We start from the raw sequence: 13,376 nt of genomic DNA, 5'->3' as shown, positions 1-13,376 counted from the left end.
GCCGACCCACTGGCAGCGCGGCCCCGCCCAGACGCTTCCTATTGGTGGCGGCGCCGGCCCGCGACTCGCCGCTGGCCTCCGATTGGTTGAACCTGTCTCCCGGCCGGGCTGCCGCTAGCCCATAGGAGCGAGGCAAGCTGGAGCCGTTCGATTGGCAGAGCCCCGGGGGCGGGCGGGCCGTGCCGGGCTGAGGCGGGCCGGGACCCCCGGGAGATGGCCGCGCTGCGGGGGTCTCCTCGCTGCCCGCCTGCGGGAGGGCGCCGTGGCTGTCCTGCTGCAGCAGCCCCGCACCTTGAGGGTACACCCGGGCTTTCCTCAGCGCCTGCGGCTCTTTTAAGCTGTTGCACGTGCTCGGCCCGCCCGGGGTCCCGGGGGGCGGCACCACGGCGGTGGGCCAGGCCTCAGGTCGGTAAGCCCCGAGAAACCAAGAAAGGAATCTAGAATAAAACTCCAAGGAACTTAATCGATAGCTCCCCAAAGCCGTACGCTTGCTTAATTTTATACACGCACGTATATTGCTGGGTCGTGTGTGAAAAAGATTGTTAAAATCGTGAACGCACTCGGGAAATCCTCAGCCGGTGTGTGAGGGGTTATGGGCTCTCGAGCGTAATCGCCACAGAAAAACATGGGTTTACTCGTGCTTCGTTTTTTCTTTATTTCTCTATTCGAAGACGTGTCCGCTATAGAAATTATTTGTGGGGCCGTGGGCCTCGCTGCAATTTCTATTTGCACTAAAATCTCTGGCTTTAGCTCTTCGGCCCTTTAATGAATTTAAATTCACCGAGGGGGGGAAAAAAGAAAAGAAAAAAGTGGTGTCAGAAGTGGGATTCGAACCCACGCCTCCATACGGAGACCAGAATACCCAACCCGCTGCGGGAAGGCGCGGAACGCCTTGAGTCTGGCGCCTTAGACCACTCGGCCATCCTGACACTGCGACTGTAGCCGCCGCCGGGAGGTTCTTACCGCTTTCCTCACGGCCGCGAGGCCGCCCCGCGTTCCCCAGCCTTGCGTGGAGAGCGTCTCCGAGCCTGTAAATGGGAGGGGAGCCCGTGTCTCTTTCCCGGCTACGGAGCGCGCCCTCCTCGCCCTCCACCGTAGCGAGGCGGGTCCTTTCCTCCGTCACTGCGCGGCTACGTTACCCACAGGGCTCCGCTCAGTCGCGCGGCGCATCGGCCACTTCCGGCGCGACCATTTTGTTTTTCACCGTTCGCCAAGGGTACCAGCGTCCCGCTTGTCAGCATGTTCCCTGTGGCTAGAGCTGCTCTGAACCTCACCGGTAAGCAAGGAGGAGGCTGTCTGGAGTATAAAGTGCTGGGGGTGTTTCTCGGGAGTAGGCGGTTTCGTCAGGGGGTCTCCCCCCGGTTTCTCGCCTTCCCTGTGAGGACTGTCCCTCAACAGTCCCTGCGCTCGCTTCGCCCCTGGGGGAGGGTCGTGAGGGCAGCTGAGGGGGCTCTCGTCGTCCTTTGCTGCTTTTTTTCCTTCCTCCTGCCTCTCTAACCTCCTAGTTGCTTTTACTTGAGCTGACCTTGGGTTCCTTTCCTCGGTGCTTTTCTTCCTTGATAGGAACTAAAGGCGCATCCAGGTTTTGTAAGCTGAGGTGGCGAGGTGTAGTCAATGACCAGCCCTTAACCTCGAGGGTAAAGTGACCTCTTCGGTGGTAGACCCCCCCCGGGGCTTAACCCGGTCCTCTCAAATCTGAAGTGCTTAGCCCCAGGCGCATGCACCTAAAATAAACGTGCTTAGCAGTGTTTCTCTCGGTATATGTTCAAACTTCCTTTTGCTGTTTAAAAATATCAAAATTGTGCAGCCTCACAGAGCATGCTAGGGATGTAGTAACATTATGGGTATTGCCATCATCTTCTCTAGTCATGTTTGGGTATATGTGAACCCTTGACCTGAAACTAAAAGATTATATTCTGTGATGTCTATGCACAGATCACCATCTCATCAAATGCTTTGTACGCAACTACTAAATGATCTCTGTGTTTTGAAGCGCGTGGTTTGATTCTTCACTCTGTCTTCTCCTTAATAACTGTACCTTTTGTAGTGTACGTTTATAATGAACATCATACATTCTGTCATCTGAAGATATCCTCCTATATTTCGTTCTCTATTATTTACCTCATGTGAAGGCCCACAGTTATTTCCACTTCCTTCTTCACCTCCCTCTTCTCCTTTCAAAAATCATGAAGGAATGAGAAAGGTGTTACCCATACCCACTATCTTCAACCCCTTAATTTGATGGTGAGCATCATCCTGAAAATGCTTATATTAGGTACACATATTGGCAATATAGATATTTACATATAGAAATCTGAAACTGCTAAGTACTAAACAAAATATTTTATTAGAGAAATAGTAATACTTAAAAGTGTACTTGAACTTCCACACTAAGGGCCCAAAGAAAACCTATTAATGAAAGAGGTAACTTAGAGGATTTTCTTGCTGGAATTAGACTTCAGGAATAACTTTCTAGGGAGAAATTGGGAGAGCTGAAACAAAATGCAAGGCTTCCTGTATATCCTATGTTTTGGAATCATTCCAAAGGTCTAAGTCCAACAGATTAATTTTTTTTTTCAGCTTTTCTTAAAGTCTTAATGCTTACACTTGCCTGTCTGTTGGTGGGAGATGAGGATTGCGAATGGTTTGAATGTATATTGTAGTTGATTTCTGTATTTCTCACTCTCTTTGACTCTCATTAGCTCGTGGCATTCAGCATACTGCAGTAAGACAAGCTCATCGCAAATATGAGCCTAACTTCCATGATAAATATGGAAACCTGGTACTCCTTGGTGGAGCTGCAGTTTTTACTGCTGTCTGGGCATATGTAAGTTGTCCTTTTCTTCACCGCTCTGTTGTGACTGTAGCTGTAAACTTGCAAGCTGTTAAGTTTCACAAGACTTACTTGTTTGAAATAACTTCGGTGGTCGGAATTTAGGAGCTTTTTATAAAAGTGAATAGTAACGTGATAGAGATGAAAGTTGCGTTAGTTCATATTTTGAGTTGTTAGACAAATTTCTGTGTCAGTCTCTTGCTTGATTTTAAAATGTAGAAACACAAGTGTTCTCTATTTTACTCGGGATTTCTAAGCTATACAGGTAGAGGTTTTAGCAGAAAGATTTATAGACTAAAATAACAGTATGGTAATGTGGTTTTACATTCCACATTCTTTGTTCTAAAGCTAGATATTTTGAAACAGAAAACTGAAATACTTAAATATTATTCAATATAAATATATTCCACTTGCTTTATTAGAAGATGAATGAGATGTTGTGTTCCGATAAAAGAAATCTAAACTGAAAACAATAGAAATCGCCCTCTGTCAGAAGACTTCTTTGATTTTGGAGTTAATAATCTTCATTTTTATCCTCTCACAGGTGTTTACACAAGCTGGAATTGAGTGGGGCTTGTCACCTGTTGGCAGAATCACTCCAAAAGAATGGAGGGAGTAACGGCCTTTGCTTATAATGAACTGGTCTAAACTTTCACTGAAAAAAATGACTATGTAATGGTATTTGTTCCCTGATTACCACTGGTACAGTGGCATTCCTGGTCTAATAAACATACCTAGAAACCTGTCTGCCTCGTCTAGGTTTCCTGTATGCTCCCTGTCTGCTGAAGTATAAGAAGTAGTGTAAAACCTCTAAATAAGAAATCCTATTTTAAGCAGGCCCAGTTGTTCCTGTAAAGGTCAGTTGTGGATAACTGCCAAATCCAGAAGTTTGTATTGTTGTCCGTTTAGCCAGAGGTGTGTGCTTAAACGAACCTCCCGTGCATTCCTGCTGCAGAGTTCACATCGCTTCACCTCTGACTTCTGCGGCACATCTGATGACAAAGTTTGTATTTTCTGTTGAGATGCCATTTTTTTCCACATAAGTATTTTTATGTCTTGAATCACTCTGCAAATAAGTTGCTTCTGAGGCCTTTGAGAGTTGCGAAGAATTTAAATTAGTTTTCGAGTCAGAGACACTCCGCAGAAGTAGGCAGTATTGCAGCGCTGCTGTTCACTGATGCTGAGAGAAACGTGACTTTTCTAGCGAGTTCTTGTGACTCGAAGCTTGTTAGGAAATAGATTATGGTTAGATGCAGACTCTGTAAACCTCCGCGTCAGTTTGAATCCCTGAAACACACAGACATCCTACTTTTTGAGACAGCAGAGATGTGTGAAATGGCGGCCTTTACTCTCCGCGGAGATTTTCATCACCGGTTTCTTCCCGACTGCTGCGTTTCCTGGGGCTGAGGTGCAGACGCTCGGTTGACCCGCCGGCGCGGCGCGGTGCCTAGGCCCGTGAGCGGACGGAGCTCTCGGAAGGGCCTTCAGCTCTGGGGCGCTGTGAGCGGCGAGGTCTGAAGCCGTGGGTGGGATCCGACGGCCTCGGGGGAGCTGAGCCGCCGCGCTGCGCCCACCGCCCGGCTGGCTGGACCATAACCGTGTTCCGGCCGCGGGTGCCTGTCGCGGTGCGGCGCTAAGGAGGCGGTAACGATCGCAGTCAGCCTTGGCGGCGGAGGAGCGCAGCGGACTCCCGGTCTGATGGCGCCGCCACTTCCGGCTTCCCGCCGCCGTCACGTGTCCCGCGGCGCCGCCGTCTCCGTCCGTCCCGCTCATGTCACGTGAGCGGGCGGGAGCAGGCAGGCGCCCTCTGCTCACGTGACGGCGCCCTCCCGGCGGGGCGGGGCGGTTGCACAGGGCAAAGTGCCAGGCGCGGCCCCGCGGCGGGGAGAGGCAGTCGGCGCCGCCCGCAGCCTCCGGTGAGTGAGGGCGGCCCTGGGCGCCGGCGGGGCTGCTCCGCCGCGGCACGGCCTGGTTTTTGCCCGCCCCCTCCCCGCTCGGCGGGGCTCCCCTCTTCCCCCTCGATCGCGGGGCAGACGGAGCCAGTACGCAGCTCCTCGGGGGCTGTCCCGGCTGCCTCTGCCCAGCGCCGGCGGAGCCATTGTCGCGGCGTCCCGGGCTGGCGGCGGCGGCCCGCCTGTGGCTGCGGGCAGGGCTTTGCCCGCCGCTTGCCGCGGGAGGCGTGAAGGCGGCTGCGGCGGGACGCGGCGCCGGGCTGCGCTACGTGTCCCCTCAGCGCGGGGCGGGGGGGGAGGTCCCGCCGGGCCCCTGCCTGAGGCGCAGCGCGGGAGCGGGCCGTCCCTCAGCCACCCGCGGCCGGGGTGGGGGTCCGAGCCCGAAAATAGCAGCTTCGGCTCGGCCGCGGCTCTCTCCAGCACCCCCGGGCGGTCCGCTGCGGAGGTCTGTCGCCTCGGAGGGGCGAGGAAGCGTGGTGAGGGGGGTCCCCCCCGGCTCTGAGGTAAACCGCGCCCTGTGGCTCCTCCCGGGGGAGTTCGCGTGGGCTCTGGGGGGTGCGAGCAGCGGGTGGGTACGGGGGTGACTCGGCGTTTCGGAGACAGAGCCACCTAATGAGGGCTGCGGACCCAAAACACGGCTCTGAATGCCGAACGGTGTTTCCTCCTCAACTGCTTCCCTCTGTGCAAGCTGCTCCCGCCTTCCTATTTTTTCCCGTGCTGGGCAAACGCCGGTGGTAGGGACTCGCATCAGCACTCCTGCGGTTTCTTTGGGATGCAGCCGGTGCCAACAGGTTGAGTAGTATCAAACGGGGAACTGAAAGGAAGCATAACAGGCTGTTCTTACCAGCAGACATCCACATTTGAGATCTCATTGCTTCTTGGCATACAGTAAGTGTGCGCTCACTGATGAACTGGTGAAAGTGCTGCTTCTACCGTTGGCGATCTTCAGAGAAAGGCTTGTGCGCGCTCAGATGCACAAGTCACCGAGCCTCTTCTCCAAGGTCCTTCTTTTCAAATCTGAGCTGCTAACCTGTACCTCTGAAACATCTTTCTTCGCATTTTCCCTTGTGATGGCAGCACTCCATGTGCAAGTACATTTTCCCAATGTTTTCATTAAAGACATAGTGTAAATAATCTGGAAAAGGGCAAATAGTTGCTTACAATGCTTTGGGGTAAAATCTCATGAAAACAGGCAAGAGCAAACCCAGCTTAACTATTGCCTCTCTGTCTCCATGTTCTGGAAATTACACATAATTAGTGTATTGTTCCTTAAAATCTATGCAGTCACCAAAGATTGCATTTCTGTACTTAAATACTTGTTGAATGGTATTTGTGGATGTAAGTAGACGAAGAAATAATTTTTTCTCTTTGGTAATGTGAAAGTTAGTTGTGTGCATTACGACGCACGATGTGAGGACAAACACAATTTGATTAGAAATTAATAATTACAGTATATTTTCTTGTAAAGACCTGAAACTTTTTTCCTTCCCAGGTGGCGAACTGGGAAAGTAAAAGCTACCACTACATGTCATTTATCGTTTCATTTTTCTTATTTTCACTTATATAATGCATTCCACATTGTTCTGCCTTGTATTTTGAGACTACGCTCAAGAATGAGGAGCCCCAGTTGGCCTTAGTATGCTCACATAACAAGAGTTTATAAATTATATCCTGTTCCTAATTGCTATAATTCTTCCAGGGGAACATTCCTGTTCTCCAAAAATCTGACTTGAAGAGGTAGTGCAAGGACACAAACAAGTAAAAGGATTTGCTAAGAATTTGTCTCAAGTATTATAAAACTCTTGTTATAAGTGAAGTAGAATGTTTTCAATGCGTACTTTTTTCTTCATCCAGCTTGTATAGAAGTCAAGTTCCTTACAGCAATTTCCATAGTCTGCTGACCAAGCAAGGCTTGTTAAAGTCTTGAGCAACATGAATTACAGCCTATTTAGAGTATCACTTCGCTGTCTGTGACAGGTATTTATTATAGATGTGCAGTTTCTCTCTCAATGATTAAGCCTCATATATCTAGTCGTACTTTCAAATGTAACTGTTTGCCAGTGAACGTAATAAAACCTCATTCTTTCGTGTTGGACCAGATTTCCTGTAACCCATTCTCCAGCACTTTTGTAAGCCCAAGGATGAGATGATACAGCTTTTTCCTTTCATGCTGTCCTTTGCTCTTTTTCACAGGTGTTTGCAAACTTTTAGGGACAGGTACTTTTTTTCCATTTAATGTAATTAGTAACTTATCTTTCTGCTACCATAAATAAAGCAAGCTATAATGTAGGACTCAGCCATTTAGAAATTTAATGAAGTCCAAAGCCTGTTAAATCTGACAGATTCTGTTTCTGACATTTGTGTGTGTTTTGATTATTTTTTTTTGCCTAGCTTTGACCTCTTTTACTTTCACCAGCTATAAATTCAAGATAATAATACGTAGAAAACTTTGGTGAAAACTGAAGTTGTACACTTAGCTGGAAACATTGTGTGCTTCTCAGTTATGTATCTTTACTGATCCTAGAACAGGCACAAAGCATGTTTGTAGTGCACAGTGCTTTGTTACACTGTGATGCCAGGCTTAGCTCGGGCAGTGTTTTTTGGGGGGGTAAAGTGAGAGTCTGGGTTTTTACCAGTGTTGTAACTTCCTATTTGCATTGCTCATATTTTCTTTTTTCTTTTTTTTTTTTTGAATAGTGTGAGGTTGTGAATGACTTTGACTTCATCAAACCTTACCTTGCTTCAGGTATTTTGCTTACAAAGACTGCTGTTAGCACACTGGGAAAAAAAGTGGTTTAGAGAGATGAATCTAAGTTTCTCAGTCACTTTGTGCTTGATCACTGTTTAATTTTCCTCTCCATAGGAAGAAATTGCTGTTGGAAGTAGAAATTATTTCTCTTTCTGTTGCTTCATTTACTTAATAGAAACACTAGTTGACTTTCTTCAAGAAAATGAAATGTTTTGATTTGAACTTGCACACAGGCAACCCAAGTATTAAGCCTAAAATTGTACCTGAAAAAACACATACAAGGGCTTATGTCTATTCCCAAATATCATTTTGGTTTTAATTATCCTTTGTACACCTCTTGTTCTGTCACTGAGCATTGCTCCTCCGCGTGTAGCCTACCGTATTTGGTTCTGCACTATTGCAGAGACATTATTTGTAGGGCTCTGCTGCTTCATTGATGGTGTTAATATACAAACAAGGAAGTACTGCTGCCTTGTGTACTGCAAAACACAGGTAAAAGTAATGAAAGAAAATAGAAAATGGGAGTTCCTAATGGTATTAAGCAGTGAATAGTGTAGTAGAGAATATAAAAAGCTTCTACAAAGTTTGTTCAAAGCCAAGGCTCTTCGTAAGATGATGTATTATTAGATGATGTTCCAAAACAGCAGTAGTTGAATTGAAGCCTTTTGGTTTCTTGTATTCTAATTACATAGCTGTTAGATTAAATGGGGTGTGCCCTGCCATTTGTTTGCCTTGTCAAATCCTAAAATTCTTTACTAATTGATGATGAAGGTGTTTTATAGATGGAGCAGTACATTGATTAAGAATAAAACCATTCTTCTCTAAAACAATGTGTGATCCATTACTTAGCATCTTACTTAAAAGAATACATCCATGATAACTTTGAATTACAGGTTACTTATTAGCAGTCATTTGCCTTGCAGTCAGTGGTAATAATTGAGATCTTCAGCATCAGTTTATAAAATATATGTTGCCACCTGAAAGCTTTTGAAATAGTACAGAAGTTTTAGATTTGTTGATTGTTTCAGCTGCATCCTGCCAGAACCGTAACTATCCCTTGTATAGTGAGGTTCTCTTTTGAGCTAATGCATCTATAGATACACATGTATATATGCATTGTTGTAGATAAATATATAAAAAATTTAAGAACTGGGGGGAGAAAACACACAGAGATATATAGTGATGGATGGCAAGAGTGAGGAAACAGGGTGTTCCAAGTTCAAGTCATCGCTGTAGTATACAGGGATTGCTACACAGCCTCATGCAGATCTTTTGACTTCTGCATCCATTTTCATGTGAACTTGGTAAAATATTAACACATATAAGGAGAACTCGGATTAAATTGTCAATATTTGTACACCTCTTGTGTGCATCTAGTCATAATTTATTGGTGTAACAAATATTTTTCAGGCTGCTTAGTCATGAATTTTTCTAATTAAATGTTGTCAGAAAGAGGAAATTATGACAAAAATATTTATTTTCAGTTTCAGCCAAAGTATTTCTACTAGGAAGCACTCACAAGGGAGGCAGAGCATTAGAAATGAGATACAATATATAACAAGGTAGAATACTCTCGGGTGTAAGCGTGTATTAGCTTTTAAATTTAACTTGTTGTCCTGGGCATTTTGTAAGGGGATGAAAAAGGATGTGCGTATACTTACAGTCACTATGTATTAATCCTATACTTTCTTCTGAGAACAAGATCTCTTTAAAGCACCAGGAGCACTGGAAATCCGGATGATTTGGTCTTCAGAAATCTCAGTAGGACTGTACAGAAAACTGTGATTGTGCTGTTTCTCAATTCAATGTCAATAATACAATGTAACTGATGTGAAGAGACAGTATTGCTTACAAACAGCTCATTTTCTACCTTTAGATTTGGACACATCTCATATTTTAGAGAACAGCCTGTTTTAAAAATGGTATGAAAACTGTTAGCAACTTGCAACAAAGCAAATAAAAATCCTTGTTTGTTGTCTTCCCCACCAACAGAGAGCTGTTAATGATGCATATATCATATAGATCCAGTAGCATTTCTTAATTAAAAGTCAGAGAACCAAAAGAAGAGACAGTTTGATCCAACAGATAAATTCTATGATGGAAGTTCTGGATTCAGCCGTAGTACTTTGGGGCCTTGAGGGGTTAAAAAAAAAATAAAATCCCGTTTCTCTTGTGCCTTTATGCTTTTTGCATGTTTGAATTACAGTCTTTTCTGGGAAAGGATTTTCTCTACTGTGTTTATACAATGCCTAACACCATGGGGCCCTGATCAGTTGGTCCTAGGAGAGCAGTCTTTAAAAAAACCTCACCAACCCAACAAAAAAACCTTCTTGGGGCAGTGGAGTGATTGAAGCTTGATTGCTTTTGATTTATTGTTTAAAACCAAACACAAATAGCAGATGATGTGTTTTATTTTAAAGGAAAGATTGTGTCTGTATGAAGCATACACTTGAAATATAAGCAGGGCATTCTGTTGGCATAAAAGGGTTGTAACATGCTTTATAAGTGGTCCTGAATTACTGCAATCAGACTATTTCCTTCCATTTCTGTAAATATCATCCATGATATTTGAAGTCACTTTACAAACTTCATTTAGTTAATTAGGCCACTAAGGCAGAATAGCTCTAATAATTCCTGTTTCTCTTTCCATATGCTACCTTTTAAGTAGGAAAACATGAGGCCATGTAAAAAATGGTGGAAGTGATTATATGTGAAATGAACAGCAGAAGGGCAAGGAAACAAACTGAGAAAAATGGAGGAAATACTTTGTCCATAACAAATTATAATAATAGTAGATGTTTAAAAAAGGTATAATGTTATTTTTACATATATAAGCAGCTAATTTTTTTAATGCGTTGGTGGGCATTTGGTAGCAGTGCTGATGGCTACTGTAATCACTTCAATCGTACTAGTTCACCCTATTACATGCGTGGCTGCTGTTAGTTTGACATATGACTTATAGAAAAGACTCTAACGCTGTAGCCTAGTTTCTTGTAATAATGGGTATTATTGTAATGTAGCTTGAGCCTCTTAAACCAAAGAACAGGCAAGATAGCCAGGAGCTCAGCAGACTTTCTCAGACTGGCATACAGCTGTACCCCAACTCTCATCCAAGGCAACATCTTACCAACCTTTGATTATTTCAGATAGCGGCTCACAGCCAAGGTGTTGCCTTTTTTTTTTTCAAAATACAGTAATAGTGCAGTTGTCAGGGAAGTTCCAGTTGATCATGTACCTGAAATGCTTTTAAATTCACTTCTGTCCAAACCTTACTAGAAGACAGATTGACTCTGTCTATGATAGGCTATTGTGTCTCATTTTAGTTATTTGTATGTGTCTGGTTGTGCTCACAAAATACACTGTAAGTCAAGTACTTTTTGAAACTTTATTTGTATTTCAACCTTGTGGGAATATTCATTGCTCCCTGACTGTGGAGTTACAGTTATGTCTTTGTTTGCTCTATATGGGCTGAGCATTCCTTAGGGAAGAACTGAGGTAATCAGTGAGGATCGTATTTCAATACGATGACATGAAGGCATCTATTTTCTTGGGTAGCTTTATCATGTTTTTAAAAATATCTTGTTCCTCTGAGTGTGCGGATGAGCCTGAGTAATATGAAATTTGCTTAAAATGCGCTCTTCTGCTGATTCCTAATTAATTCTCTTTTGTGTCAGGTGACAGTTCTGTATTTCTGTAATGTGTGAATATTTACATACAGATATTTGCGTGTGTTTCTAATAAATCTTGTAAGAGTAGGCGAGAAGTGAGATCTGTAATAACTCTTCAGGTAGACTTGTCTTATTTCTGTTCTTAGCAGGGATAAGTTATTGTTACTGTTTTTTACTGACTATAGCATAATATGATGTCTTCTCTAGTAATAGTAACTTACTGTTTTCTCCTCTGAGGTAGCATTAGCTGGTTAGTATGGCCAGTGCAAGCGTTAATGCTATTTTCTTGGCCAGCCTTAGCAATAATCAAAGCTCTCGTTGCCCGAGGCCCCGCTTTGTGGGAGCTCTTGCCTCTGTCTCCTGGCGCTGAGACCACCACATCATGCTGCAGCGTGTCCTGCATGCACCTGCATCCAGACACAGGACGAGAGCAGGACGAAGCTTTTCATTCTGATCCTGCAGCCACCGACAGTCTCGAGTTGTGCTTGCAGCCCTTACGCTTCCTAACTTCATCTGTGATTGGGATGGAAGCATTAGCGCTTTAGGATACTTTCAGAGTAAATACTTAATACCTTTCAGGAAGATGTCGCAGGTTGTTCAAGGTTCTGATAAGATTTAAATAGCTGTGGGAGTGCTGCTCGGGCTGTCTGCACGTGTCAGTGAAAAAGGTTCCTACGTTGTTGCATACAGTTACAAAAGTGGCTCTCCTATCTGTTCAAAGTCCTTATGGCTGCAAGGTTTCCTTTATGCCTTGCTGAACGTTCCTGTCCATTAGCCATGCTTGCCATTAACATGCACTAATTCTTGGTTTGTCTAGTCATGTACTGAGTAGTTCTTGACAATTGCCTATCCGAATACGAAGGTTCATGCCATAGTTTAGGTGAATTAGCTGGTCATTTGAGGATTTTAGGGGATGCATTGGGAAAATAAATCTTTAAAATCAACTTCTTAGACTACCTTTCATGTTGTTTACATAGTTAAACGTTTTTCTTTTTTGACCTAGAAATTATAGTTAAATTCTCCCACAGGCTAGCAGCTGACAGAAATTTGCAATGTGTTCTGGCTCTTCACACAAAATGCAGTTAAAGGAAAAATACGTATTTCATCTGTTGGAAATTTCACTAATTCAGAGGTTTATACTGTCTTTACTTCTTGTTGATTAAGCTTCAGCATTTAGTTTTGTGCATCAGTGAGGTAAACCTGTTTCTATGATGAAACATCCTTGTATTCTTACATGGTTTGTAGCACATCTGAAAGTGAAACCACAAACTTTCAGACCTTCTATAACAGGAAATGGTTCTGAATTGTCACCTAGGAGTGAGAAAATTAATTCTATTAAATGTTGTTAATACTTAATATAATTTAGTTTTCCAAGATAAGTCCCCAGGGTAAAAAAACAAGTTAAGCACGTGTTTAACTTTAGCTGGTCAGTTGTCAAAACTTGCTGTTGCTTCCACTGCAGCCAACCATTAAGTAGTTGACTGTGATCATTTTCCTGGTCACTAACCTCTCTGTCATTGGAAAAAATAACGCAAATTTTCAAAAGGTTAAAAAAAAATACCTGGCAATCACTTCTTTTGACCTCTTTTCCTGTCGGTTTATGCATTGGACAAAAGAAGTCCTTGGCATTAACCATTATTTCTAAAAATTAATTTCATTTAGGTTCAGTCTTTTTTTTTTTTTCCTGGGCTTGTTTTTATGAGCAAAAATAATAATTATAATTTTCAGAGGAGCAGAAGTTAGACTTTTCTGAATGACATGTGGAAAAAGCTTGATTTGCTTCCTAGGGCTGATTTCCGTATAGCTTGTTTTTGCCTAGCATAGGATAATACATGAGATATGAATGTGGAAAAACACGATCATCACCTGTGCCCCCGTGGCTTACGTGCCGTCCTCTATCGTTCTAGCATTCCAAGAGCTGGTGTCTCTCTCACTTGTTTCTCCTATAGTTTCATCTTGCACAGCAGTGAATCACAGCTTGCTGCGTGTGATTAAATGATCTCAATTGTAACACAAATAATAAATGTCTGTGAACATGTTCCCTTTTTGAAAATTCATTGGAATAAATACCTAAAGTTCTCCTTCCTGTTCAGCTTTGCTCCGATTTTGACATCTGCTAGAGTTACATGTGGCCAAGTACGTCATCTGTTAAATCCCTGTTTTGATTTCAATCT

General features: G+C 43.8%; 1 protein-coding gene and 1 non-coding gene across 2 annotated transcripts; one reads left to right on the top strand and one right to left on the bottom strand.

Annotated features, from left to right (window-relative positions):
- Window positions 1–813: 813 nt before the first annotated feature.
- On the bottom strand, window positions 814–929 carry TRNAL-CAA (transfer RNA leucine (anticodon CAA)). Its single transcript has 2 exons — window positions 892–929; window positions 814–859 (listed from the first exon to the last, which is right to left on the bottom strand). It is a non-coding gene; the product is annotated as a tRNA-Leu (tRNA).
- Window positions 930–1,163: 234 nt separating this feature from the next.
- LOC104261961 (cytochrome c oxidase subunit 7B, mitochondrial) lies at window positions 1,164–3,578 on the top strand. Its single transcript, XM_009818172.2, has 3 exons — window positions 1,164–1,276; window positions 2,703–2,827; window positions 3,378–3,578. Exons 1-3 carry the CDS (start codon window positions 1,240–1,242, stop codon window positions 3,450–3,452), a joined length of 237 nt encoding a protein of 78 aa, XP_009816474.2. The 5' UTR covers window positions 1,164–1,239; the 3' UTR covers window positions 3,453–3,578.
- Window positions 3,579–13,376: the final 9,798 nt, after the last annotated feature.

This window comes from Gavia stellata, chromosome 14 (genome assembly GCF_030936135.1).
Source record: "Gavia stellata isolate bGavSte3 chromosome 14, bGavSte3.hap2, whole genome shotgun sequence".
NCBI lineage: Eukaryota > Metazoa > Chordata > Aves > Gaviiformes > Gaviidae > Gavia > Gavia stellata.
Note: the sequence above shows the minus strand (reverse complement) of the source record. Positions and strands in the feature narration are given on the sequence as shown.

What these genes read in the sequence shown, in the direction of transcription:
- LOC104261961 (XM_009818172.2), top strand. Translation starts at nt 1,240, where the DNA reads ATGTTCCCTGTGGCTAGAGCTGCTCTGAACCTCACCG. An exon ending in AGCTGCTCTGAACCTCACCG is followed by an intron (nt 1,277 to 2,702) that starts GTAAGCAAGGAG and finishes GACTCTCATTAG; the next exon opens with CTCGTGGCATTCAGCATACT. An exon ending in TTACTGCTGTCTGGGCATAT is followed by an intron (nt 2,828 to 3,377) that starts GTAAGTTGTCCT and finishes ATCCTCTCACAG; the next exon opens with GTGTTTACACAAGCTGGAAT.